Source organism: Taeniopygia guttata, chromosome 3 (assembly GCF_048771995.1).
Source record: "Taeniopygia guttata chromosome 3, bTaeGut7.mat, whole genome shotgun sequence".
Taxonomy (NCBI): domain Eukaryota; kingdom Metazoa; phylum Chordata; class Aves; order Passeriformes; family Estrildidae; genus Taeniopygia; species Taeniopygia guttata.
The window spans coordinates 82018692-82044602 of record NC_133027.1 but is presented as its reverse complement, the minus strand read 5'-3'; the positions used below and the strand labels follow the sequence as shown (position 1 = coordinate 82044602).

The 25911-nt window shown below is 36.3% G+C and overlaps 1 protein-coding gene across 3 annotated transcripts in view; it reads right to left on the bottom strand.

The window, feature by feature from the left end:
• Positions 1 to 25911, bottom strand: part of TTC27 (tetratricopeptide repeat domain 27) — a 114181-nt gene that overhangs the window by 1380 nt on the left and 86890 nt on the right. For all 3 annotated transcript variants that reach the window (XM_004174637.5, XM_072927212.1, XM_072927213.1), the window contains 7 exons: positions 23557 to 23784; positions 18891 to 18989; positions 17213 to 17265; positions 13151 to 13316; positions 6995 to 7192; positions 2065 to 2176; positions 1379 to 1479 (listed from right to left, as the gene is read on the bottom strand). In XM_004174637.5, the coding sequence (XP_004174685.2) occupies positions 1379 to 1479; positions 2065 to 2176; positions 6995 to 7192; positions 13151 to 13316; positions 17213 to 17265; positions 18891 to 18989; positions 23557 to 23784 (957 nt within the window). The remainder of the gene's footprint in view (positions 1 to 1378; positions 1480 to 2064; positions 2177 to 6994; positions 7193 to 13150; positions 13317 to 17212; positions 17266 to 18890; positions 18990 to 23556; positions 23785 to 25911) is intronic.

Here is a 25911-nt window from a genome sequence, read left to right as displayed (position 1 = left end):
CAGGATTATATAATTCTTTTCTCTTTTAAATTTTTTTTTCTCTACACAGTTAGAGAAATCTATTCAGCTACAGACAGTCTGGAGAAGTTTCAAGCACCATCACTCTTTGGGCTTTGTGCCCCATGTCTCCCCAAAACAGTGCTCATATTTCATGCATTTACAAATGATGCTAGATCCAAATGGTGCACTGGGACAAGGACCACTGTGCTATTTGCCACAGCATGGCTCTGTACAGAAAAGAGCCCAGTAGCAGCACATTTTTCATCTGCAGCCTTCAGCAGATTGTGGGTGCTTCATGAGTCTGGCACAACACAGGAGCTCAAACATCAAGAGATCGAGATCCTGGAAGCAGTGACATTGTTTCATGTGTTCTACTGATTTGTTCCAATTGCATGTCCTGACTACAAAATTTTGGAATTTTATCTTTTATTTTATCAGTTATTTTTACTGTTCTTTTATTCCTCCTGAAATATCAACTAGTGAGTCTACTCTTAGCACATTTTTAAAGTACTTTTTTCAGCTGAAATTAAAAATGAAAAAAAAAATCCCACGCTAATATTGTCTCTTTTTTCAACATATTTGAAAGTCTTACCTATACCTGTATCTAAAAGCTGAGTTACAGATCCAGCTTATATTTACTTATTCAACTTTCCTAGGCTTTTATCCTTAAAATTAAAGGCCTTAAGAGAAAATTAGTTTAACAGAGTTTAACAAACTGGTGACACAGCACCACTTAGTAACACAAGCACACATCATAAAACTTCAGCTCTGTGATTCACAGTTGCTAACTCCACAGTCAGGAAGAAGATTTTAAGACAAGATGTGCATTTTAACAGAAAAAGTATGATTCAAATATGATGACTTTTTCAACTAATTGATATCTGAATTGGTAGGATATCCACAAAAAACAGTTTAAAAATTAGTTCTGTCTTATAATAAATAACTCTTTTTAAAACACTCCAAGTGATGCAAAGCAATCTTGATACATCTGGGTCTTTTCCGCAGGTTTAGATCCATTTTTTCCTGAGACTGCCCAGTTTATCCCATGACTACTCACATTAAAAATGGGTCTTTGAAATGACTAATTGCTTTCAAACATTAAAATCTGTTTGCTTGACATTTTAAGTAAAGTTCTACCTTACTCTAAAATGTCAATTCTGTCTCTTACACTAGTATTACAATCAAAGCCTAGCAGGAAGAAGGGAAATAAAAATGTATTTAAAACTGGAATCCTCAACAGCATAAAGATGAACATCATCTGATGATGCAACAGGCAGGTATTATTTGATCTATAACTAATTCAAAACAGAGAATTCTAGCAACAGAACAAAGATTCCTAGCTTTCAAACAAAAATTCCTAGCTTTCAAACATTCCTACCTTTGCCTTGGATGACAAGCCACGTAAGTTGAGCCGAGCTGAAGAAAGTATCTGCAAAGCTTCCTGACAATTAGATTTGTTCTTGCTGCATTTTGTAGCCACTAGAATCCAAACACAGAAAGACCCCCAAACAAAAAAGCATTATGACTCTAGCAATAATTTTAAACAAAAACATTTAAGTAAAGATCTTGATATCCTCCACAGACATTTATATATTAAATGTAATATTTCCCCCAAAAAAAAACGAAAAGTAAAAAAAAAGCCAACTAATTTTGAGACGATAACTCTAGACACAACAGATATCTGTATCTTTCTTAAACATAAGTATCACAGAACAGGGAATAATCTTAGTAAGTTTCATTCATTCCGTGACTAGTATGCTCAATCAAACAATTTATGTGATGATCTGAGGACTGAGATAAACTGCAGATGCATTTCCACTTGCTTTATGAAGTTGCTAGAATATAAAATTAATTGATTCCATGTTTACCAGTCATATGTTTACTGACTCACCCTACACAATTTCTGCCTCATCCTAAGTATATTTTTGCATGGAGTATCAGGATGATACTCTCTGTTACAGGACTCCTAGTAGTAGAAATAAATACAATAAGTAGAGTATTATTTTGCCACTAAGCTTAATAAATATGTTACACTCTTCATGAAAAATAAAAGGCAGAACATACCATGTGCAATCTCTATGGCTCCCTTCACCACTTCCTTAAAAGAAGAAACATCTTTCTCCCAATCACTTGATTGAATTTCACATTTATGTGCCTTAGTGAGATACTGCAGTGACTGCAAGGAGGAAAAAAAATTTAATATGTCAGAAAATCAACTAGGAAATTAAAATAGTTTTAAGTATCTACAAAATTAGTGGTGAATCCAGAAAGTGGATCTATCTTTACTATATTTGATTTCCTGTGAGTTGAAGTAGTGTCCTCTGCAGCAGTAAGCACCAGCTGTAACACAGATGCTTTTCACCAACACTGCAGCTCAAGTATGAGAAGCATATAAAGTAACATGTGTCTAATTTTTATCTTTTAAAAATCTGTCTAGACTGATGGATGTGACCCATGTTTGCCAAGTCATCATAATTAAATGCACATGAAAAACAGAAAAATACTTGCATTCACATTTCAAACAGCAAATTCATATCTAAAATATTTTAAGTGAATACATCAAAGCTTTCTTCCTGTATATGTAATCTTGGGAAATATGCATTTTATAGATGTAGCTATTAGTTGCCATACTGCTCTGGCTCTCAGTATGAACAGGAAAAAAATGTAAACAATATGGAAGGAGGGTCCCATTAAGAGGAAAAAATAATTTTAGCAGAAGAAATTGATTGTTGCTTTTGAATTTTGTTTTCTTTATACAGCATCAAAAACATGAAACAAATTCATGCCAGAAGTTACATGGCTTAGTTCAATGACAACTCTCCAGTTACCTTTTTTAAGAGTTTAATATAAAAAAATAAAAAATTTCAGTCTGGGACATATATATGAACACAGTAAAGACTTCTAATTGTGAGGGTTGTCACCCCTGAAGCTTCCACCTTCTCTCTCCCACCAGAGTTCCAATCACAATGGCACAAGTGACTGAACTGCTCACGCTGCTGTAAATGGCAATAAAGGGATATTAAATCAAATTAGAGCGAATTACTTTTTTTTTTCATAATAAGCTAGGTTATAACTGGTAGTAGTTCTGGCAAGCAGAGGCAAGAATTTTAAAGTGAAGGAACAACAGTTTTTACAGCAGTCTGATTTCAGTCTACATATGTCTGAGTCAGAGCAGCAAATTAGAGGGGGGTTTGCTGACAGATGTTAAGGAGAGAAAAGAATTCAAAGTCTTGTGGGCTGTTTATTTGCACTTCTGGAACCTGGATTTATCCTGAAAGGAAACAGTTATGAGCTGGGGAAAGTTCAAGGAACAGAAGGGATTCATAGCCTGGGGTAGATCAGCACGAAACTTGAAGGCTGGAAAGATTCCTCAGTGGGAAAGGCGTGGACTGGTCTGCACCCAGTGTAGGGAAAAAAGAAGTACTGAATAAGGTGGCAGTTCAGACATATTGAAGTGTGAGAGTAAATATATGCTAAGCTAAAGAAAAAAACTCCAAAACAGAACCAGAAACCCAATACTTCAGTAGTTTTACACTCCTAACTTGCAAACCTTGTCTGACTTTGATTCAATTTACAAAGCACCGCTGTGAATTTTAACTATAGACCCTAATGATTCATGTGGCATCAGATGTATCAGCAGAACAGAAAAGTAAAAAACCCCAGCAACCAAGACACTCTTTTACAATAGCCAGACATAGAAGATGATTCTTTCAAATTAAATGTTAGGACAAAATTGGTTTAAAATAATTAAACCTGCACTAAATAAGGTGCAGAATGGAAAGCTACAGAGTAAAGGTCAAATCCCACATTTGTAAGGAGGTGCATGACACATTTAAAGGTTTATTCCCATCTCTTTGTCCTTTGATGCCACAGTATATTAAATAATGCCCTTTCAGAATTCATTGACCTTTTGCCTAATAAATGTGGGTGGCAAACTGATTATATATCTAGAATTTCTCTACAGATAGTTATATTCACTGAATATCTGACTGACCCGTGATGGTGCCTGTGGCAGTAAAGCAAATAAACACTGGTTTTATAACTTTTACTTCATAATATGATATCAGAAATCAGTGGTTATTTGGTGCATTGCAAATTAATTTTTACACTGTAAAATAATATATGTTGTGGTTGTAGGCAGTTTTGCTCTTTTATGATCTGTCATACCAGGGTATTTGGATACACACGTAAGCATACCTTAAGTATATATAAACATCATTCCATCTCACAGGCAAGCTAGACTATGTGTTCCACAGTGTTGTGGTTTGACATGGAAAAAGAATTTTTCCAGAAGGAAGAGGTCAATTAGGACATTGACCAGTTGAAGGTAGAGACGCCTCTGAGAACACAGAGGGGTTAAAAGCAGAATTCCCAGGAAAACTTGCTCTCTTGGGTTCCGGTCAGCAGTCAGTGCAGGACTCTCCCCTGCCTGGTGATGAGCTGGGTGGGGGAGGGGAGAAGCCATGTGGCCTTCGGAGGTAGGCCCAAGGGTGGAGGGACTGGAACCCGGGCTGGCCCCCTGCAGATGGAAGGGTGGAGAAATCTGGGATGTCTCCATTCCCCCCCAGAGTCTCTCTCTCTCCCAAGAGAGAAAAAGAGACAGCGGTGGTTTTGCCAGCAGTTCACCGCGGGGAAGGAGAAGAGCGGGGGGGGCCCGCAAGGTGCCCAGCTGCCTGTGGGAGCTGGAGCCTGGGCAGTGAGCCATCTCTGGGAGTTGGGACTTTTAACCCTTCCTGAGAAATGAAAGCTTTGTGAAATTTTTCTCCTCCTTGGTTTGAAAAGAGAGGAAGAGAGACAGCTTGGGACTTGGGATGTTGGAAGGAGAAATTCTAGGTGGGAGGAGATGATGGAGTAGCTTTTGGCTGGGAGGAGATGATGGAGTGGCTTTTGGCTGGGCTTTTTCTTGGTAGCCACAGACCATAGACTGAACTGATCTTCTCCTCCAAGAGAGACTGTATTTTAGGAGGATGCTGGTGAGCCAAGAGACCATGCTTCAGCTGGGAAAAGACAGGAGTGGAGTGAACAGAGAAAAGTTAAGGAGGTTTGTGGTGGTGCCCCCTGTCTTCACAGAGGAAGAAGAGAAGATCTCTGTTCTTGGGCCCTCGGCCCCAGGGGAAAATGGGGGGGGACTGTTGGTCCCAAAAATGAAAAACTGAACTGTTGTTTTTTCCCCTCTTGGCAGGGCATCCTTGAAAGGAAAAATCCTAAAAGCAGTCTGTCCATCCATGCATTGGTGGTGAGAGCACTGTGCATGGAAAGGAGAGGGTCACCACTGGCAAAGTTTTTTTCTCCGGGTGGTGCCATGTGGTGACATGGAAGCACAGGATGTGGCAGCTGTGTTTCTTGGGGGGGTCTGTGGCACAGGAGAGACTCCTCTCTCCCTGCAGATGGACTGGGTGTTGATTATCTGGAGGGTGGAAACCTGATTGGGGTCCAGATTGTGTCTCAATGTGGTTTGTTGGAGTTGGGTGGTGGGAGGAGGAATGCTTTGGAAGGTTTTCATTTTGAATTGTGTGTGTTTTCTTTCTTTTTTTTTTTTTTTTCCTCTTTTATAGTAGCATAGTGGTAGTAGTTTAATAAAGGTCTTTTCTTGTTATTAGGCTTGGGCCTGCTCTGCTCTGTTCTCGATCACATTTCACAGCATTCAATTGAGAGATTGCATTTTCATGGAGGCACTGGCATTGTGCCAGTGTCAAACCATGACACACAACCAGCCTGATTAGGAACCACAGTTAAAGTACTGTCTACTCTACAAATTGAAACCATGTTTTTAACTGGGTTACTTAAAAATACCGTGATGGAACCAGATTCTGAAATGATTACATTCATAGTATAGACAGGGCCTCTGCTGCTTTGCATGTAAGAATTTGAGATACATTACAGGATATTGCAGTGTCTGTATTTCCGCATTCTATATAGGCCAAATCCCTTTTACTGTTCAGCTGTAAAGAAAACTAGAGAAGACAAAAGGGAGGAATTGGATGTATAATAGACACCAACAATAACTAAACAAGGCTCTTCACAGGGCAAAGCACAAAGACAATGAGTAAGGCACAAATTATTATAAATTTAAGCCCACAGGAATACAATCTGTAGGCCTAGCCACCCTCCTTGCTTGATATTAAGCAATCCTCCAGAGAGGCATTTTTTGCCCAGGCCAAAGGCATACCCCCATTGGTGAACATATACTGAATGCTGACCTTTTGTATTTTCAATTTCAGTGAAGATCTGATGACCCTTAATTGTTTTTGAACTGTGCAAAGCTATTTGAACTTTTTGAAATTTAATAGCAAATGCAAAGCACATTCAAGCATACAACAAAGTAAACACTTCTAGCAGCATAGAGTGGTTATTCTGGAAATGCAATCAACTTAAATTCCTTAAGAAGTAGTAAGGACAAAAAGTAGAAGTTAACATAGCAAAACCAGTGGTGGGTAAAGAGAAACCAATAGTTCAACAGACTAAGGATTAAATATCATTATTTAATTCCATTTTAAGCTAAATTAAGGACAAAAAATTTCTACTCTGGTACTCTAACTGTGGTGTAGATTATTTTAAGTGCATTTTCCCTTAGTGATTACAAAGAACACAGATGGCTTATGCCACTACTGGATCATGCCTTTTTTTTTTCAGAAGTTGCAATACACTATCTTCTGAATCAAATATTTCAATTAAAAAAAAAAAAAACAAAACCCACACCACCATTTGATTATAGACATTAGACTGTTGCCAAGAAAACTTTCAGAATACAAAATCAGAAAAATTCACATATGCTGTGTAGGATGTGATAGGATGTTTTGAAATGAAACACTGGTAAAAAATGATAATTTTTTTTAAAGTCCAAGAAAACTGATGTAAAACATCTTGCTCCTGTTGTGTAAAACAAAAACTTGTGCTGTAGGAACATGAAGAAAAGACAACGTGCTTATAAAAACACTAAAGCAAAACAGGTCTGGAACAAGAGCATGTTCTACTATAGCACTGTAGTTCTTACCTTTTCAATATCTTCACTACTATCATTCTCTCCATTTCCATAAAGTTGGGCATAAAGTCTCCAGATTGCCCCATCATTTGTCACTCGTGAAGTGACTCTGCCCAAGAGCTCTTGCAGTTTCCCCTTCAATCCACTTGATACCTCTCCAGCACGATCTGCCAGACCATCCACTGCCGCTCGGACCAGAATAGCCAGCACCTTAAAAAAGCAGCAGGAGAGACTTTATATTTCAACTCAAATCAACACCAGTATATATAATGTTATCTGTAATATTTGGTCTCTATTAATGATTGTGTCATATGGTAAGTACAGAATTTACTAAGAAATATATGGAGTAATTCAATTGATTGAAACCTCACGTATAAGATTCTATGCTGGTGTGGGTGAAGAGGCCAAAAATATAAGACAGAAATTTGGGTAAAGGAAATTGGAGCAGAAAATATCTTATAGATATTTTCACCATCTCACACAGTTATGAAAAGATCAATAAATAGGCTGAGCCAAATTAATTCAGGTACTGGGAGATGCTGTTTTTTACAGGACCTCTATTTAACAACCTGCAGAAAGTGAAAGATAGACAGTGGATATGATGGACACTGAAAGGCAATGGAAACTGAAAGGCAGTGGAATACCTCCTGGTCAATTACTAGTAAAATCAGTTCCATCAAACTCTTCTACAAATACTCACTATTGGCCATACTTTTTGAATCACAGGCTTGAGAATGTGAGATCTCACTTGCAGAAATGCTGAGCATGGGCAGCTGCTGGTGGGAGCTTGGTTTTGCATGCAAGAACTGCTACATCATACTAGCTGTTTTGTCCCAAACTGGACACTGATAACTAGAAAACTTTGCCTCAGTTTCTCCTCAGCAAAATAAGGAACAGCAAATGGAAATCAAGGCAGTAGATGATATGATGAATAAGAAGATAATAAACCCCAGAAAAGCTGTGGCTTATCAAGTGAGTAATGCTTGTCCTGTGCAGTGCAGGAGACAAAGAGACTGCAGAAGAAATAAGGATGAAAAATAATGGAAGTCTCATCAGGCTTGAATTCAAGATAGGCCAGTAAGAGTTGCACAAACACCTTCATGCTGGTACTTCCTAACTTGTGAGCCTGTCATTTGGCAACTTTAATGCTTCAACATTTTTGTCCACATGATAGTAACACAATGAAATCACACTCACAGCAGAATTAATATCAAGATAGTAATAAAACTAACTTCAATGATGATCTGTGAATAGCTGCAAACCATACAAAAACACTTCACAAGTCAAGATGCAGTTCACTGGCAGAAAGTAATGCAACAATTATGACAGTATCAAATTATATTACACTTAGAATAAAAACACACCCATTTTAGCACTTATGATATGTCACTTCTCCAAATAAATTTTCTCCTACGCAATGACTCAATTACAATGCATCCCAAAATAGAAAGAGTTTTACCAGATACAGAAAATTCTTGGCAGTAAAATCAATCAAAATAGCTGATAATTTTATTAAATAAATTGAAGTAATACAAGAAGTGAAAACAAATATACATCTACCTGGTGTCTTTTCAGAACTAATGATATTGCAGTAACATCCGAATATGAGTTAAACAGCTCCCCTCTTGTCCCCCCAGAACCATAGTATCACTTATATTCCTTATAAAATGATATGACAAACTGGCAGTTCCTTCAAGATCTGTTAAAAATCACTTAAGATAACAGAAACTATTATCAACTATTAACAGTGCAAAAGTTCTGAAATTCATAATTTGGAATATAAGACATGAAACCCCATCATAAACCAGGTCTTCTTTAATGAGTTGCTAGAAAAACACCAGCAAGTATTGATATTTCCATTACTACAGCACTGTAATAAAAAAACGTAGGTGCAAGAAAAACACTGAACTATGTCCTCTTTTGACCAGGACCTAGAACTGGTCTTCATGATTCACACACAGATGTATGACTTCTCAATCAATTTCTCAGTTTAACAAAACTGTTAATCAAAGTCCAAAATGTTAGTTCACGTGAATATCGTGTGTAATCATCAAAAGTTTTAAAGCCAATGATATTTTGTTTGTACATGAAAAAAAAAAAAAGTTTCCTTAATCAGTAGGATGTAGCAACTGTAAAATTAGCCCTATTCCCATAGAGTCTTGACTTTGCTTAAACTTCTATCACAATAATCCATTTCCTTTTTCTGTAATCCATCATGCAAGCTTTGGCACTACAGCAGTTAAAATGAAACTAGTGTCAAGACCCAGATCAAAGGGTCCATTAAACAGCAATGAATCATTAATGCTTGGTTGTCCACACTTGTTAAATAAAGTTATTTCAAACTGCAAGTGAATTGTACTAATCATCCAAAAGTATTAGCAGGGTAGCAGAGCTTTGCATTTTAGGTTGCCATAAATGTTAAAATTTGTATCTTTGAAAGATTTTAAACTGCCATACACACTAAACTACTACAGCAATGCTCTGTTGGCCCAAGATCCCAAACAAGCAGTAGAGTATTTTTTTGGTTAGTTGGTTTTCTTCATGCCTCTTGTAATGAACTGGGCACCATATGACCAAAAGTTCACGTTTACTATTACATCACACCATCTACATTCTTCCTTCTCCTTTGCTTTTGTGAATAATGTGTTTACTACAAACTGAACAAAAGACACTGTTAAACAAAACCTTAGAAATAAACCAAGTAATTTATAAATGCAGCACTTTTCATCAATTACTCTAATTTCACAATTGTTCTCCCAACAACTCCTTTCATATAAAAATTGTATTGGTCAAACCATTTCACATGCTTCACTAAAACTAATAAAACTTGACAGTGCTCAAGAAAGATGAGAACCCTCAGATAACAGATCCAAAATGACAAATGTGCAGTCTGTGAGCTCTATCTATTCCCCTTCCAAATTAAGGATTTTATAATATAAGACAATCATCATTAGTAAGCTACTTAAATGAAGCAGAGCTCCAGAAATTATAAATTCCTATCCTGCTTTTCAAAATCCCCTTGGAACATGCTTTTGTGGCCTTTAGTTAGAAACTGTCTGGCAACACGAACTGCTGAAATGAGGATGCTACTTGATGGAAAGGGTACCAGAAAAACTTTGCTAGAATCTCAATAGCACAGAATTGCAAAGGGGAATCCTTCGTCCATACTCCTGTATTCATAATCTTTGACAGCACATAATGAAGATACGGTTTCTGAAATACTGTATTGAACCAGTTTTTCCAACCACAAAATAACTTTGTCATTCACAAGACTGCAACACTCCAAGTAAAAAAGGTTGATTGCCTCCATAAGCACACATGATGGAAATTTATAATCAGGAATTACAGAAACGTTCCAAGTACATTTACTAGCTCATACCAATAATTCAGAGACCAAATTGATTATTATAAGAGGTAAGGCTTTCTCCTTGGGTACTTTTTAGTGACTGATTTACTAGTGGAAACTACAGATAATTCAGTCTTAAGATTTATTACATAACACATATATTGAAGGTATATTTTCCAGGTATATTTCTCAGCTTTGTGAGAAATATAAGTAAAGATACATGGAAATGAAGAACCAGTAAGGAGGGAAGGTAAGAAAGTGTGCTTTTTACATTTATATGCAATGCTAGCATACTGAGACTTTTGAAACTGTCCTTTGGTGCATACTTTTATAGTATTGTTGCTCATCCATAAAGAGTCCTTTATCTCTTCCTTGTCCAATTCTATCTGTAGAATCTGTGCATATATATCTTCAAGCTTCATTATATTAGAACCTTTGCCACAGGGATGGCATTGTTGAGTAACTAGAAGAGCACAGAAGAAAAATTTCCCAAATCTGCGTGCTGTACTCAGAAGACTGGCACAAAGGACAACAATGGCCTAACAGAAATCACCAACAGGAATCTGAATGCTTTACTAGTATTAGAAGAAAAATATGACTTCATGCTATTCTGAAATAAAATTTAAAAGTCTGATGTAGCCACAGAAATCAAGGGCATTTCAAATTGTATATTCAATTGCACACTTGTAATTGATACATTCAGTCTTACAAGGGATATTCTGCAGCAGTTATTATGCTAAAAGCAGTTGGTTTTCACAAAGAACTGGAATCATGACTCAACTTGTTTCTTCCAGTCCTGTATGTATTTATTTTTTTTTTTAATTCCTACTTTGTTTCTCACCATTATGTCATGTAGCTTAGTAGTCTATCAATTAAAATCTGTGATGACTACAAATACTAAATATAACTTGAGAGAAGATCATACTATGTTGAATGGAAACAATGGTGTATGTTTTCATTTACTCATGTTCATGATTTCACATTGTCAAAATACAATTGCAGAAGATGGTTACGGATCATCCCTATTGCAAACAGTCCAGTTGGAAAAAAGGAGAGGCTTGCCAATTAATGGTGAACTTTGCAAACAATTTCAGCAGAAGCTTTTATTTTTATCTGCTTTTTTTTTCTTTTGATACAGAAATACTCTCCTCCTCCTTGTAAGATAATTGTTTCAAGCCTGAAATTCTGTAATTGGGCCCTGAGGTTTTTCTTGGCAACTAGTAAAAGCCTCCTAGTTGAGGCAACTGTATTAGAAGTTACAATGAAACCCATAAAACACATATCAGAAGCCAAAGTTAAAAAGATGATGCAAAAATAATTTAGGAAAGATGCCATATATACTCCTGCAAAAGTTATAAAAGATGTATAAGAACAAGATAAAAAAAGTTATGCAATAAAAATAGAAATTTAATACAAGCAATATCCTTAAATCCTTTAATAAAATATATTGCATAAAATTTGACAAATAACAGTAATAGGCTTCTGTATCATCTCAAAATATCTCAAATGGGCAAATATATGTAGAAACCTCTACTCCCAGTCAGCTGTCAGTCTGTTTTAAATATACGGTAAAGCACTCCTAAAAATGCTATTTTAAGTAGTAATTGAGAAAAAAATTAGTTGAAAAAAACCAACCATCTACAAGATGCTCCATGACAGGCCCCACCAGTACTACAGTACTCTAGCTGCCAAACACACTAATCTTTACCACATATAACATAATTCTCCATTGACACTCTTGAGTGCTAATGTTTAATGTTTAGCTATACCAACCCTGAAAGATTTTATTAATACAAAATGTTATCCTGTGCATGACTGCCTTTACTAGCAATAAGCATTGCACTCATGTATAATTTATTATTAAAAAGTAATGTGAAAAAAGTATTTAACATCCCTGTTCCCCATGAACAAATGAGATGTTTCAACAGTTTTAACTAATTCTATCTGCTCTCTCTCCTCATCACTGGACTCAAATTCCCAAGATCCATGAAAGCTACTTTTTCTCCTCTTATGGGACAAGAAACAAAACATTCTTCTGGGATCCATGAGCAGCAGCAGCTGGTTCCTCTTACCCTGGTACTACACAATCTCCCTAAGAGCTCATAAGTTCTTCAACCAGATCTGCTAATTTTGCAAAGGCTCTTGAAGGTGCTTTATTATTCTCCTTGAGAGATTCTTTGGCTTGCCTTTCAGATTCACCTTGCCAGTTTCACTTAGTGTGCAGAACCCTGCTAGGATCAGGACCTGGTTTCAGTCAAGGCTGCATCCCAGCTGAAGCTGTTAAGATAGGGTCTCTGGATTTTGTCTAGAACATAATATTCACAAACACAAAATTTAACTTAACTGAACTACAGAATTTTTATTAAAAGTTTATTAAGAATCAATATTATAACCAGGATGCATTCAGTTCCCTTTCAAAGGCTCATTTATGGAATTCTCCAACACATGGGAAAAACTTCTCTTTCTTTAATCCAAATAACTGGTATTATTTCTGACACCAAGATATGCAGGAACAACATGGAAAGATGGGATTATGCACTGCATTTTATATAAAAATAGGTTTTGAATCTGCAAAACTCACATGTGTGCTTTCACAAAGTCTGAGGCAATCTGGAGGCAAAGGTTTTCAGTTTTGTCCAGTTTCATTTTAAATATTTATTCTCAGAGTCCAAATCTCCAAAACTTAAATCACCTGCCTACTTAACTTCATTGGCACGTACACTATCATTACTGATACCACTATCAGCAGCTATCAGCAATCTCTGTGTCTCTAACAAAAATCAGTGAACATATAGGATGACTAAATATGAAAATTTCCCCACCTGTGTGTCCTTGTACTTTTCTCTTAAGTCCATGAGCCGGTGATAAGCTTTAATTGCTTCTGAAAACTCTCCAATGTCTGTACTGGTGAGAAGATAGTTCTCCCATATTTGCCAGTGCTCATAGTTACACTTGAGAGCTTCTTGGAGGGTTCGAAATGCTTTGATCCTAATCAATAATAAAAGAATAACAGAAATTATTGCAGAAGATTTCGACACTAGAATCAGTTAGAATAGCATCAACTAAAAAACTGCTTATTTAAAAAATCCCACTTGGAACACAGTGCCATGCAAAAGTTATTGCTCATAATTTACAATACTGATAATTCCTTAATCTCTCTTGCAAATTATTTTGTACTAGTTCATACACAACAGTACACTCTGTAGTTTGAACTAGGTAACTTCTCTTAGATCTTGAAATTTTTTTAAAAACTAAAATCTATCATAATTTTGCCATCTCTGTCAATTTTTTCCTTTCCAAATTTTTAACTGGAACCATGAGAAAACAATCTTACTCATGCTGCATGAGTAACACACATTAAAAAATTAAAAAATTAAAATTAAAAAAACACACATTTGTAACACACATTAAAAAATTAAAAATCACTGAGTTCATGACAGGTGCAGAATGGTACTGACTTACTTATTCACACATTTTTAAATCATATTTATTTTAAACATTTGCACACGGCAAACATGCATATCCATTGCACAGAAGCCCATCATTTTAAACCATTTTTATCCTTAGGTCAGCTGGAAGGCTTACACCCTCTGATCCCTGATGCTGTGCTGCTCAGTACAAATGTGTCAGAATGGCCCCAAACAGTACTAGAGTCCTCCAGCCTAACCCATCTCATACTGACAGTAGAGAGCATTGTGGAATAAAGGTGGACACCACAATTCCTATAAAATCATCATCAAGTTACAAAGCATCTTTAGTTTTTTTGATGCATCCACTGCAGTCAACTTTGACCATTTCCTTACCAAAGGACAGCACTAATGCCATCCTCTGATAAGAAAATGCCATCTGAAGCATGTGTTGGTAAGATTTGTAAGCTTACTGTTTAAAGCCTTCAACATACCACCAAAAATTGCAATAAATGTGAAACTTTAAAATAACCCTGCTAGAGAAGAGTTGGACAGCCATGATGTGTAAAAAACCACAAAGGAATGGATTCCTTAAATTAAGACTTGAAATGGAGCTTTCCTAGGCTGGTAAAAAAATCTTCTTTGGTAAGGCATAACAATACATCTCTTCTTAGTAAATATCATATAAAGATGGCCAGTTCACTTTCTCTGTATTGCTTGACTAAGTTGTTAAAAGAGTTTTCTCTAACGAAAGACAGACCAAAGAAATTGTTGGTTGAATTTCAAAAAGAGAGTCCAAGAGAGTGTAAACATCCCAGCCAAGTCAATGTAATATCTAAGTAGTCAATCAGGACATTAGAAGTTTGAAATAGCTTGGTCATGGAAAAACATAAATAACTGCCACTCTAAGGCCATGATATTAAGAGTTATCAAATACACAAAAAGAGAGTGGACTGATAGAGCAAAATTATTAGAGGAGAACAGGTCATTTGGCATAGCTACAGCAGAACAGTCCATATGCAGGATCTTCCAATATCCACTCCCCTTTTCTCTCTCGTCTGACATATTGATAGGTGTGATGCTGATGAACAAATGTGCAAACAGTTGAATTTTCTCTATTGTTAACAATCTTACTAAAGGATTTCAGACCCAGATTTTACTAGATTAAATTAGAAAAGAAGACTGTCCTGTTCCTTCTGTGGATTGTGCTACAATGGAAGTTGGGTTCTGCCACAACTCTCTGACAGGCTGGAAGGTGCTCTGCCTGACTCATGTATTGTTTCTGCAACTGCTCTTCGCCATCTGTAGGGTTAGTCTGTATCATCTCCCCTACCCTCCTGAAAATCAGTGAGCTATGCGGAGGGCAGATGCCAGTAAGATGGAAATGTGAAATGTAGTCAAGATAGCAAAGGGATGGGATGGAAATAGTGTTCCACAAATCATCACTCTTGCTATGAAATAAAACCCTCTAGATTCTCAAAACAATCCCCTGTGTATTTAACCAATCACATAATGATGGTGTATCCTTAACCAGTTAAGTAAATTCATACCCAGACAGGAAACAGTAGGCAGCCCAAATGCATTATCTGGTCTTGGAAAGCAGGAATCTTTCATATGAAGGACAGTAGGCCAGTCCCAGTTTATTCTGAGAAATGTGAGACCTAGATTTCAAAGACCTCCTGGCAACCAGAGTAGTTTTGCTAGTAAACCAAGGAGTCTGTTTTCATCACAATTAATTTCTCTGGAGAAAATTCAGAATACACAGAACTTGTTTAGTCTTAAAAAGCAAACAACCCCAAAAATCAACAAAACCCCCGTCCTTTGGGTGTTAGCCAGTTGCTTGCATATGCTTTTCAAAAAAATGTACTTATGTTATATTTGTCTGTTGTGTGAGACTCTGCCAAGCCTTGGCTAAATCCACAATCTATGAGTGGGGGCCTGAATTAAAAGACTGTTTGGAGTAAAGCCGGATTTTTTTTTGAGGGAGTGAAAGAAAGCTATTAACTTAAATATCTTGCTTTTGTTTTCCTTTTTTTAAAAATCCTCACTCCACTGTTTTTTTTTTTTTTTCTTCTGGCAGGCTTGAAAAATAAGAACTTACGTATCCCCACACAAATTATTAAAGTGTACTGCTATAGATCTTCTCTGTTTTGAGAGAGTTAAACTAGCTCACACAGTCTTGACCTATAAGTGCCTACACAAATAATCAAAGAAGTTGCTATTCCTCAGCAAGTATAGGCTACACTCGGCTATCAACACGTAATAATCACTTAAAACTTACTGTACATGATTCTTGTGGAAAAAAAAGCTCAGTAACATGCCCCAATGTATTGCTTTTGCTACCATATCAAATAGGTTACAAGTTTTGTATGTACTTAGCATATTAGATCACAAGAGTAGATTAAAAATAATAAAATTAAACCAGTAAACTGAAATTAATCACTCAGTAGTTTCTCAGCCTTGTAGCAGATTAACAGACAGAAAATTATTTTGATTAAAAATACTTTCATGAAACAAGTATAAGCCAGTACACTAAACATCTGACATTTTGAATTGTATGGAAAAGAAGGAGCAACCACCACAAGAATGCTCAAGGCACTGCTGAAGACAGAAGGAACTACTGAAAAGTTAAAACAAACTCTTGCTTTCTATTACTTTTTAGCCTTGTGTAATACTTCATTTTCTCCTCCCTCCTGCTCCCATAGTATGTTTATAAATTTACACTTTTACCTAAGTTTACTATTCTTTCTCTCTTTTTTTACTTTGCCTTCTGACTATGTAGCCATATAAATTGATGTCAGATTTCAAGTAAGGTTTTTAAAAATAATTTATCTTGTTCTTTTGCTTCATTCTTGGTAAGAAGTTATAATGTGAAAATTCTTAAATATTTAAGTCTTGCAGGTAAACTTTTATTACATTGTGTTGAAATACAAAACACAAAATAAGAGTGGCAATCCACTTAGGTGAAAGCTTATTGTATGAATCATTAGTTTTGAGGGAAAAGAATAAGCCTGCTAATATGTGTACAGATTTCCATCTGTTTTTGTATATAAAAGCCAAACTGTCTGGTTTTCCCTTAAATCTACAGAGGAAAATATCCTATGAAATGACATAGGTCTGAATAAATGGTTTGCTTGAAATGGACCGATCTTCTTAACTTCATGGTCAAAGTAGTTTTTATTATTCATCTTTATTATGACTATTTTGCACTCATTGTACTTACTACATCATAAATACACCTAACAAGAAAAAAGGGTAGAGAGAGGCTGCGACTTGTATAAAAGTTACAAAATTATTTCCTCTAAAATGAAATAGTTACCAGTAATTCAACCTGGGAGAGAGAACTGAAGGGCTGAGAATTGCAAAATATGAGTTAAGCACCTTATAATAATAAAAAAACTCAATGTCAATAAAAAAAAGGAAACCACAGTTATTTGTTTTGGAAGCAATATCTTCTAAGTCTTTTGATGTACTTACTTCTGTTTTAATCTGATATAAGCAGTTGATAAATTGTTCCAGGCCTCAGCATTCTAGAATGATAAAAGGAGAAGTACCAAAAAATTTATTCACTTATATTGTGCTTATTCAATAAAAATACACAAGTGAAACTACTGCCAAACATCACTGATTTTGCTAATCACACAAATTGACACATACCTTCTATGTGGCAGTTAAAATATTGCATCGAAATATAAATGATTATATTAAAATGGAAATATATCAATATTTGACTACATCAGCAACAATCAGGTATATAAATATCAATTAACTGCCTTGTGGTTGCAATACACTAAGTCAGCTCTTGCCTTTAGCCTCAGCTGTAGACAGGTATCCTCTTCTAGGATCTAGCTGGGATTGCTGGAAAAGTCAGTGCTTCCTTAGCTGGAAGCTACTTAAACTGCACCACTCTCTGTTACTGGACAAAAGTGATCTGATGTCCCCTAATGCACCTCAGGTAAAACCAGCAGAGATGAGCAGAGATGATTCCTGCCCTTCGCTTGACACTGCTGTAAATGTGAAGCCCCATCACTGAATTCAGCAAGTTACAACTAGAAATTTGAAGAATAGAGTCTGAGCACTGCAATGAAATGTACTCTGGTACTGAAGTCTATCCCGTGGCCTAAGCAGCATTTAACTCATGCTGGGAAACCTTTCTGAGACTTAATTCATGAAAACGATCACTACATTGCTACAGATGTAGATGTATAAAGACAGGTTTTGCTTCCAACTGAGAGCCAGTCCAGCACCTTTTACTCATAAAAACCCCAGACTTAACCCATTGAGAAGTCAGCTGGCTTGGTCATACAAATACAATTAAATACAGGCCCTAGAGAGATAAGTGAACCCAGTTTTAATATCTACTTGGAAGTAAATTTACTGCACTGAACAACAACAACAAAAAAATCTATAATGTAAGAATTCAATTGTTATCTGTATGTACATTTTTCCCCCCTAAGGAAGTTATTGCATTTTATAATAATGAGAAAAGAATACTCTGTCATCTCTCATTGCTTTTCTCTTGGAGAAAAGAATGAGTAACAACAGTTTCTATTGAGTAGATGGCATTAACTCTAAGACAGCAACAAGCTGTCTTAGAGGCCTTTTGGCAAAAGTATTGTCAGTGTATTTCTCAGGTAATTCAGCTGACACCTTCACTGTCTCAATGCACATTCAAACGACAGTATTGTACACATGCATTCCCTGCATCCTGAAAATATGGCTAAGCTCCATTCTCCCTGTGCTCCTGAAATATACAGTTACAAATTTACTTGTTACACGTGAACTTGATATTTTTTTTTCAATGAGAATTTGATTATTTAGAGAACTAAATATTTTAATGTAATTTTTGTTTTCTCTCTTTGTAGCTCTCCTCACAATTTAGTCATTCCCATTTGTCTGTTTTAGCAATGTGTGCAAGCATAAAGGAATTTTTCAAATATATTTTAACATTCACACACTCATACTTGGACAAAGTTAAGTACTGGGTATTTTTATGATACCTTATGACAAAAATATATCCTTCATGAACAAGCTTAATTTATTCAAAGGGCTAAGGTTTAAACATGTTTTTTATTATTGCTTTGCTTGTTTATAGTGAAAACATCCTTGCTGCTTTTAGATAAGCCATCTGAATCATTTGTTCAAAAGTACATACATCTGGTTCCAATGTCACACAGCGCTGAAATGCTTTGGCAGCACCTTCATAGCCTTCTAAAGCAATGTATGCACAGCCCAAGGAAAACCATACACCTAGCTGGAGAGAAAAAAATAATGGTTACCTACATACATGGATATTTCAGCACAAAATAAATACTTTGCCCTGGAAGAACACACAACTCTTGTTGATTTTTACCCATCTTCAGTTATGATGGTATTGTACTGCAAAAAATAGTATCCTGTATGCTGATTAGAGAAAAACTTTAGGTTCAAAGTTTTAATAAATATGGATAAACAAAGGTGTTGACTGCATTAAGACCATTTGACCATTTGTGAAGTGCTCTTTAACAGTCCATTTTCAGAACAAAGGGATAGTAATTTAGAGGTTTGCATATTAGGCTTTCATTTGTAAAAAATCCACATTCACTTTATACTATTATAATTAGGTCAGATGATAAACACTAGAAAATGTTTTTCAAGGTAATCACATTTTACAAAATACATCTCAAATGACCAAACAGGATCAATTCAAAATTACAGTTCTTTCTGCTTGTCAGAATATTGACCATCTCACGTTTCTATCGTAATGTTTAGAGACAGAAATGTACTTAAATAATGCCTTGCACAGAGAACAGACCTTTACCAGTTCAGTAATCCTGCATTTAAAGTCGTTAGTTGTTACAACCAAATATCTCTCATCAATAAAGATTCAGTCAGGGAGGAGAGCTCAGCACCTTTCTTCTCCATTCCCCCTTCTCAGGGAGCAGTAGAGAACACTGAGATCATGTCTCAACTTCCTTTTCTCCAAATTAGACAAGCCCTCTCCTCTCAGGATGTTCCTTCCAGTCAGCCCTTTTTCTAGCTTTGTAGACTCCTTTGGATGCTTTCAAGGATCTTCACATCCTTCTTAAATTGTGGGGCCCAGAACGGCACACAGTGCTAAAGGTGAGAACTGAAGATAGCAGGATTATCCCCTCTTTTGACCCACTGGTTGTGCTGTGTTTGATGCATCCCAGGATTCGCTGCCCTCTTGGCTGCCAGGGCTCACTGCTGGCTCACACAGAACTACTGTCCAGTGGTATGATGTGTGAGAATGGTACAAAACTGCACCAGGGGAGGTTTAGACTGGAAATTAGAAAGCATTTCTTTACCTAGAGAGCAATTAGACACTGGAACAAATCTTCCTAGAGGTGTCTGATGCCCCAAGGCTGTCAAGTGTTTAACAGGCATGTGGTCAATGCCCTTAAAAATGTGCTTTGACTTGGTCAGCCCTGAACTGGTCAGCAGTTGGACCAGGTGATCATTGCAGGTCCCTTCCAATTGAAATAGTCTGTTCTACTCTAAATAGTATCCGATAATGGCATAAATTACAGCAAAATAAATTTTCATAGCTCTTCAACAGCAAGTTCCTGATTTGCCACATGGTTAATTCTCAAAGAACTGCAAGCTAACCAGTATTACCTTTTATAAAAGTTTCATAATTAAGAAAATTATTAAACCTAAGTACATTAACAGAACATTTTCTGACAGCATTATGTGTTTTAAATGCATGCAGTCAAAACAAAACAGGACATTTTATAAGGTGTTGCAAAATCAGTCCAGGTACTACTACCCTACTGCAATAAATTCAGCCATTTCTCCATTCTATATGCCAAGGTCAAAACAAAACCAACACTTTTTCTTGGGAAGTTTTTTTGAGAGGGAAAGAGATTGGGAAAAGGAAGATGGAAAACCAGGTTATATTAACTCCATATTGCACAACAACATATTACTTCTTGAGGGGTCTGTTTAATGTTTATATTCTCTTGTGTTTTAGGTACTAGTTCTGAAGTAACCAACTCTGATCACTCAGGTTCTCCTTAGGAAATTGTAACAAATATTTAAACACAAAAACATTACCTTAATTTTTTTTTCAAATCAGGGATTCTAGAGGGTTGAGGATAATGCTGTTGGCTCATACACAAGGAGCTTTTACCTCTACAGACTAATTGCAAAGTGCAGCAAGCATTCTTACAGTTCTCTTCACTTCAAACTCATTTTCCTGTCTCTGAAACTCAACTTATATTTGCTCCTGACTTAGCTGCTATAAAATTTATAATTAATCTGCTTCAAAGCTTAGATCCCCAAATACAAACACATGACATTGATCTTTGTCAGACCCAACAGCCTGGTGGGCAAGCTTCATGACACTAAGAAAAGAATTGAACAAACTTTTGCTTATGAGGGTGTAAGTGGATGGCCCATCCCTAGAGCATGTGGATAAATAGGTGAAGATAGAATTAGCAACTACATCTGGTCTGGGCAAACATGAAAACCTGCTTTTCAGCATTGTCAACCTGTCACTTTCACGATTCATAAACTCATCAATCAAGGAAGAAACTCCACATGAAGAGAAAAGCTATGTTTCTCAAATTTCAGCAGGAAACCTAATAGTAAATAACCATATAGTTAATCTAATTTTTTAAGGCTCTTTTGTCCACCAGAACTCCCATATGGCTGCTATCTCATTAACTTCCCTTTATATTCTTTTTAGGTCAGTAACTTCTGGACAGGAAAAGCGGGGGCAGAGACCAGAGTGATCAAGTATGAAATTGAAGGTTAGTTCCAACTTTATAGCTCAGGATACAAGATAAACAGTGCTTCTGTAAAGGGTGCGAGGAAAAACAGTCACTGCACGTCTTATAAATCCAATGAGCAACAGCAGCACAGTCTCACTTCTGAACTGTGCAGGCTTTCACCACTGGAGAACTGACTGTGGGAGCTCTTCGACCCCTAGAATTGTATGTCAAGCCTTGCAAGATGCTCAGTGAAAGTACAAGAGAAATGTGTCTGTCATCCACAGTCATGTACAAGAACAAGCAATTCTGTGAGCAGCAGTGCTAATGAGCACAAGTTTCAGGTATATCTGAACTGCAAGGCTTTAATTTCTTTGTGGATTGCCCAAAGACTGATTGAGTGATTGGCTTATATAGCAAACACCTACCTCAAAGCTCTCAACCATGCTTGACTGGCTGGCTAAAAAGTACACAAGATTAAAGGAGGGTTGAGAGAGAATGATTTTATCCATCACGTATTTTGGGGAATCACTTGATGCAGTCTAAAAGTCTCTTCCTTCAGAAAGGTTTCTAATAATCACAAAAAATTAGAATTTCTTTGTAATAGGGAGTCTTTGTTTACCTGATAAATTATTCACAATTCTGGGAACAAGTTAATAATTTATTATTATTTTCCTTGTGGTAAAGTCCTTGCATTTAGAATCAATTTCCACTCTGCATTTGGCCCACGATATGCCCTGGAACAGGAAACAATTAATTTCTGTAGTTACAGAATACAGATAGAATTTAGATGGTTATGTCAATCTGCACTATCTAGCTGCTCAATCTGTTTGTTTGAAACAATTCAACTGAATCTTAAAAAGAGCTTCCTAAGCAACAAGAGGAGGAAATGTTCACTTTCCTATATAGACTGGCCTATTTTTCTTGGATTTCCTTTCATTCTAAATGTCTTTGGATATGATACAAAATAAAAAAGCATTTCAGCAGAATATTTCTCAGTTTTGACCCTGTAGGCCATCTCCTGAAACCCTTTATTATCTGGAAGTCCTCTTCATTTAAATAAAATTCCTATCTGAGAAATATATATTTTGTGGGCATTTTTGGTAATTTTATTTTCCATTCTAATGATGTTTATAAGTTATCTGGAGTTCATTTGAATAAGAATAGGACTCTGATTCATTGGAATAAAATACGTTAGCAAAATACATAAAAAAAAGCTTCATGAAAATTACTTGAAAGTCTGGAGGCCTTTAAAATCTTTCTAAAGCAGAAGTCCAGATAGTCACATGGAACTTAAAACAGCAGCTTCAGTAGTGTTCTTTGAGGGACAAAGAACAGAAGGAGGAATACTCTGCTTTTGCATGGACCTAGAAATAGCTATGAGGAGCACAATTTATAAATATAAACAACCACAAAGCTTTTTCAACTTCTGAAGACCTTCCACAGGGTGAACCTTATTGGGATGGGATCTGGTGGCTGAGAAACTGAAACAAGACTACAAAAGTTGTCTGCAGAATAGCTTGCAAAGATCAGCAAGAGAAACCAGCCTCATCAAGAGAACTCTTTTCACCGTGGTTTCAATTTTGATGCATTGTTGTAATACAAGTTACTGTCATCACAAGCGTAACACAGTGCTTCTCAGTGACTCCAGAACAAGACAGACCAGAACACTTGAAGAATATTTCTGTGAAATATAGAGATGAGAGTTTGTACCTCAAAGTCAGGGCAAACTCAGATAGGGCAAAGGGAAACTTTCACTGAAATCTGCATTCTTCTTGTAACTGTTTTCCTTTATACCTTGTTCATAATTTATTTCATGGTAGTTATTAATTTGCAATGGCTTCATCTTGTTAAAATTTCTTTCCAAGAGCTCTACAGGCAACGATTTACCTGCATGCAAAGACCTGGATGCAAAAGGATGTCTTCACTTCACACTACCATTTTCCAAGTATTAGCCAGTCTTCCAAGTACATGGTGAAAATTTTGCTAAGAATAGTAATAAACTCTTATTTTGGTAACTGTGCCCAGAACAGTCATTTAAAGACGTGTCATCATTCAAAATTGAACACATGAACTAAAACCAAAGCTGTATGTGCATAATTTCCCAACCTGCATAGGGTTGATCTGTACTGAACGTTCAAAGCACTCCACACATTCCCTGAATTCCCGGTTGCGGAGATGGAGGAGGCCTTTAGAGCGCTGGGCGCGAGCGCTGCGGTGCCTGGAAAGCTCCCAGGCCTTGTCGTAATACTGGTGGTCTTTAAGAACATCACCAAGCAAACAATAAAATGCTGGTGTTTCCTTCTTCTCTAACTCCCGCCTGAGTATTTCTTCTGCCTGTTAAAGAGCAAAGAGAAATCAATGCATAATAAGACTATTTATTTTCAGTTAATTATCTACATGAACAAATACTGTTTTAGCACCTTGCAAACATCAGCTGAAGATCAAGAAGTAGGGCTAGTGAGGAAATGGTATCTTCATCCAAGACAGCATCAAAGATAAAGTCTAGAAAGAATCTGGTTCCAAACTGATGTCTAAAAAATACTTCAACACAATATGGTGGCTTTTGGTTTAACACACCAAGGAAAATGAAACCATAAAAACAAGCTTACTTCTTTCTTTACATCTTAGGTATGTATTCCGTCCCAAGAATAAATCTCAGTCCTGGACATCAAACCTACACCTAACTCACAGCAATGCAGTATCAGCACCATCTAGGTATCTGTATTTATAATTTTTTACGTGTCCTAGTAAGAACTCTTGCAACGACTCTCCTTCCCTTTTCTCTAATTGCCCTTTTCTGAAAATAATGATTTCCATTCTATTGTGTCTCACATCGACTTTCATACTGTTGGTTGTGGAAATGCCATGCTTTTATATAAGATACAGAAATCGTAAATTTATCTAAATGCTCGAAATAAAATACATTCGCAATATATACAGCTTTATGAAAAAGAAGACACAGGCTGTGTCTTCCAGACTTCTATTATAGGCTGTAACTAACTTTCAGAAGCTATTTTTCTCATGGCCACTATCTTTGCTCTAACAATAAAATAATTGTTTCTCTTTTACACAAAAGATAGTCTGCTTTCTGTGGCTTTTTGAAAAGATAAATACACCAGACAGATGATCTGGTACTCAGACAGAACTGCCACCTCAGTCCCCCCACTGCAAAAATGTAATATACACCATTCAGATCAGCATAATTTTTCTCTTAGAAAAGATCTACTTGAGCCATCAAGAAAATCCAACACAGCCTGCCACAGAATTAAAGTTCTACATTGTAACTCCAGTCATTCTTCTATCATAGCTTGTTTACCTAAAAGGAAACCCGACATCATCTCTGCATCTAAATTACTACTGCTTTTCTTGTGTAAGAATTGCTTGCTTCTCTAAAGATCATCTGAAGGTCAAAGAAAAGTCTTTTACTACAATCAGTAAAATTCATCAAACCTATCTGAAAATCATGTTTACAAAAATGCTTGGTTTACCTTGTTCTGAAATATTTAATGCATAGCAATTTTATCATCTCATTCTTACTATTATTTTTGTAAAGTAACAATAAAGTCTACAGATATTTGAAGTGCACAAGTGTGAAGAAGAATTTAGATTTCCAGAAGAATCTTAAAATTAGCAAAAATAGAATTCTATTACGAAGAAAATTGGTGGCAAAATATTAGGAAAATAACTTGATGGTAAGTGTTTTTAAGTGCCTGTGAAGCAGCTCTGTAAAAAAAAAAGAAGCCAAAGAAACTATTATTTAACATTTAGAATTAGCCCAGCCAAAGCACTAGAAAAATCTTGTCTAACTAGAAGACTGTACTTACAGAATCATAGAGTGCTTTAGTTTGGAAGGGAATTTGAGTATCATCTAATTCCAGCCCCCTTGCCATGAGCAGGGACACTTTTCATAAGACTAGGTTAAATCAAAGCCCCACTCAGCCTGGCTTCCAGGGATTTGGTTAAAGTGCCCTTTACTTCCTCTTAACTGCCTCCATTTGTTGCTATAACATATTGAAAACAGACATTAAAGAAGCTTTTTCTCTTCCAGAGCAGAGTGAGCTGATTTTTTGCAGTAACCACATTAGACACCAAAAGGTAAGGTGTTTTTTGTTTTTTTTTTCCCCATTCACATAAAAAAACAATATTGAAATGTTGCTGTATAAGGAGATATGAGGTGAAAAGTGCATTGCAAGCTGCATCTTCATCACTTCCTCTGCAGGGCACTCCCAAGCTCAGATTGCTATCATGTGGCAATGCCTGGACTGGAAAGACAACCACTCACTAATGGTGCTTCACATTTAAGAGCATAAAAACATCATGTTCTAAATTTAGAAAGATATGATATTAAAATTATCAATTAAAAAATAACTTTTAAATAAAAGGGCTGTATCCTTACTGACTGAATCCGGTGTATTTATAACAATACTGGATTTTCACAGCATAGTCTGCAGGGTGGATGGA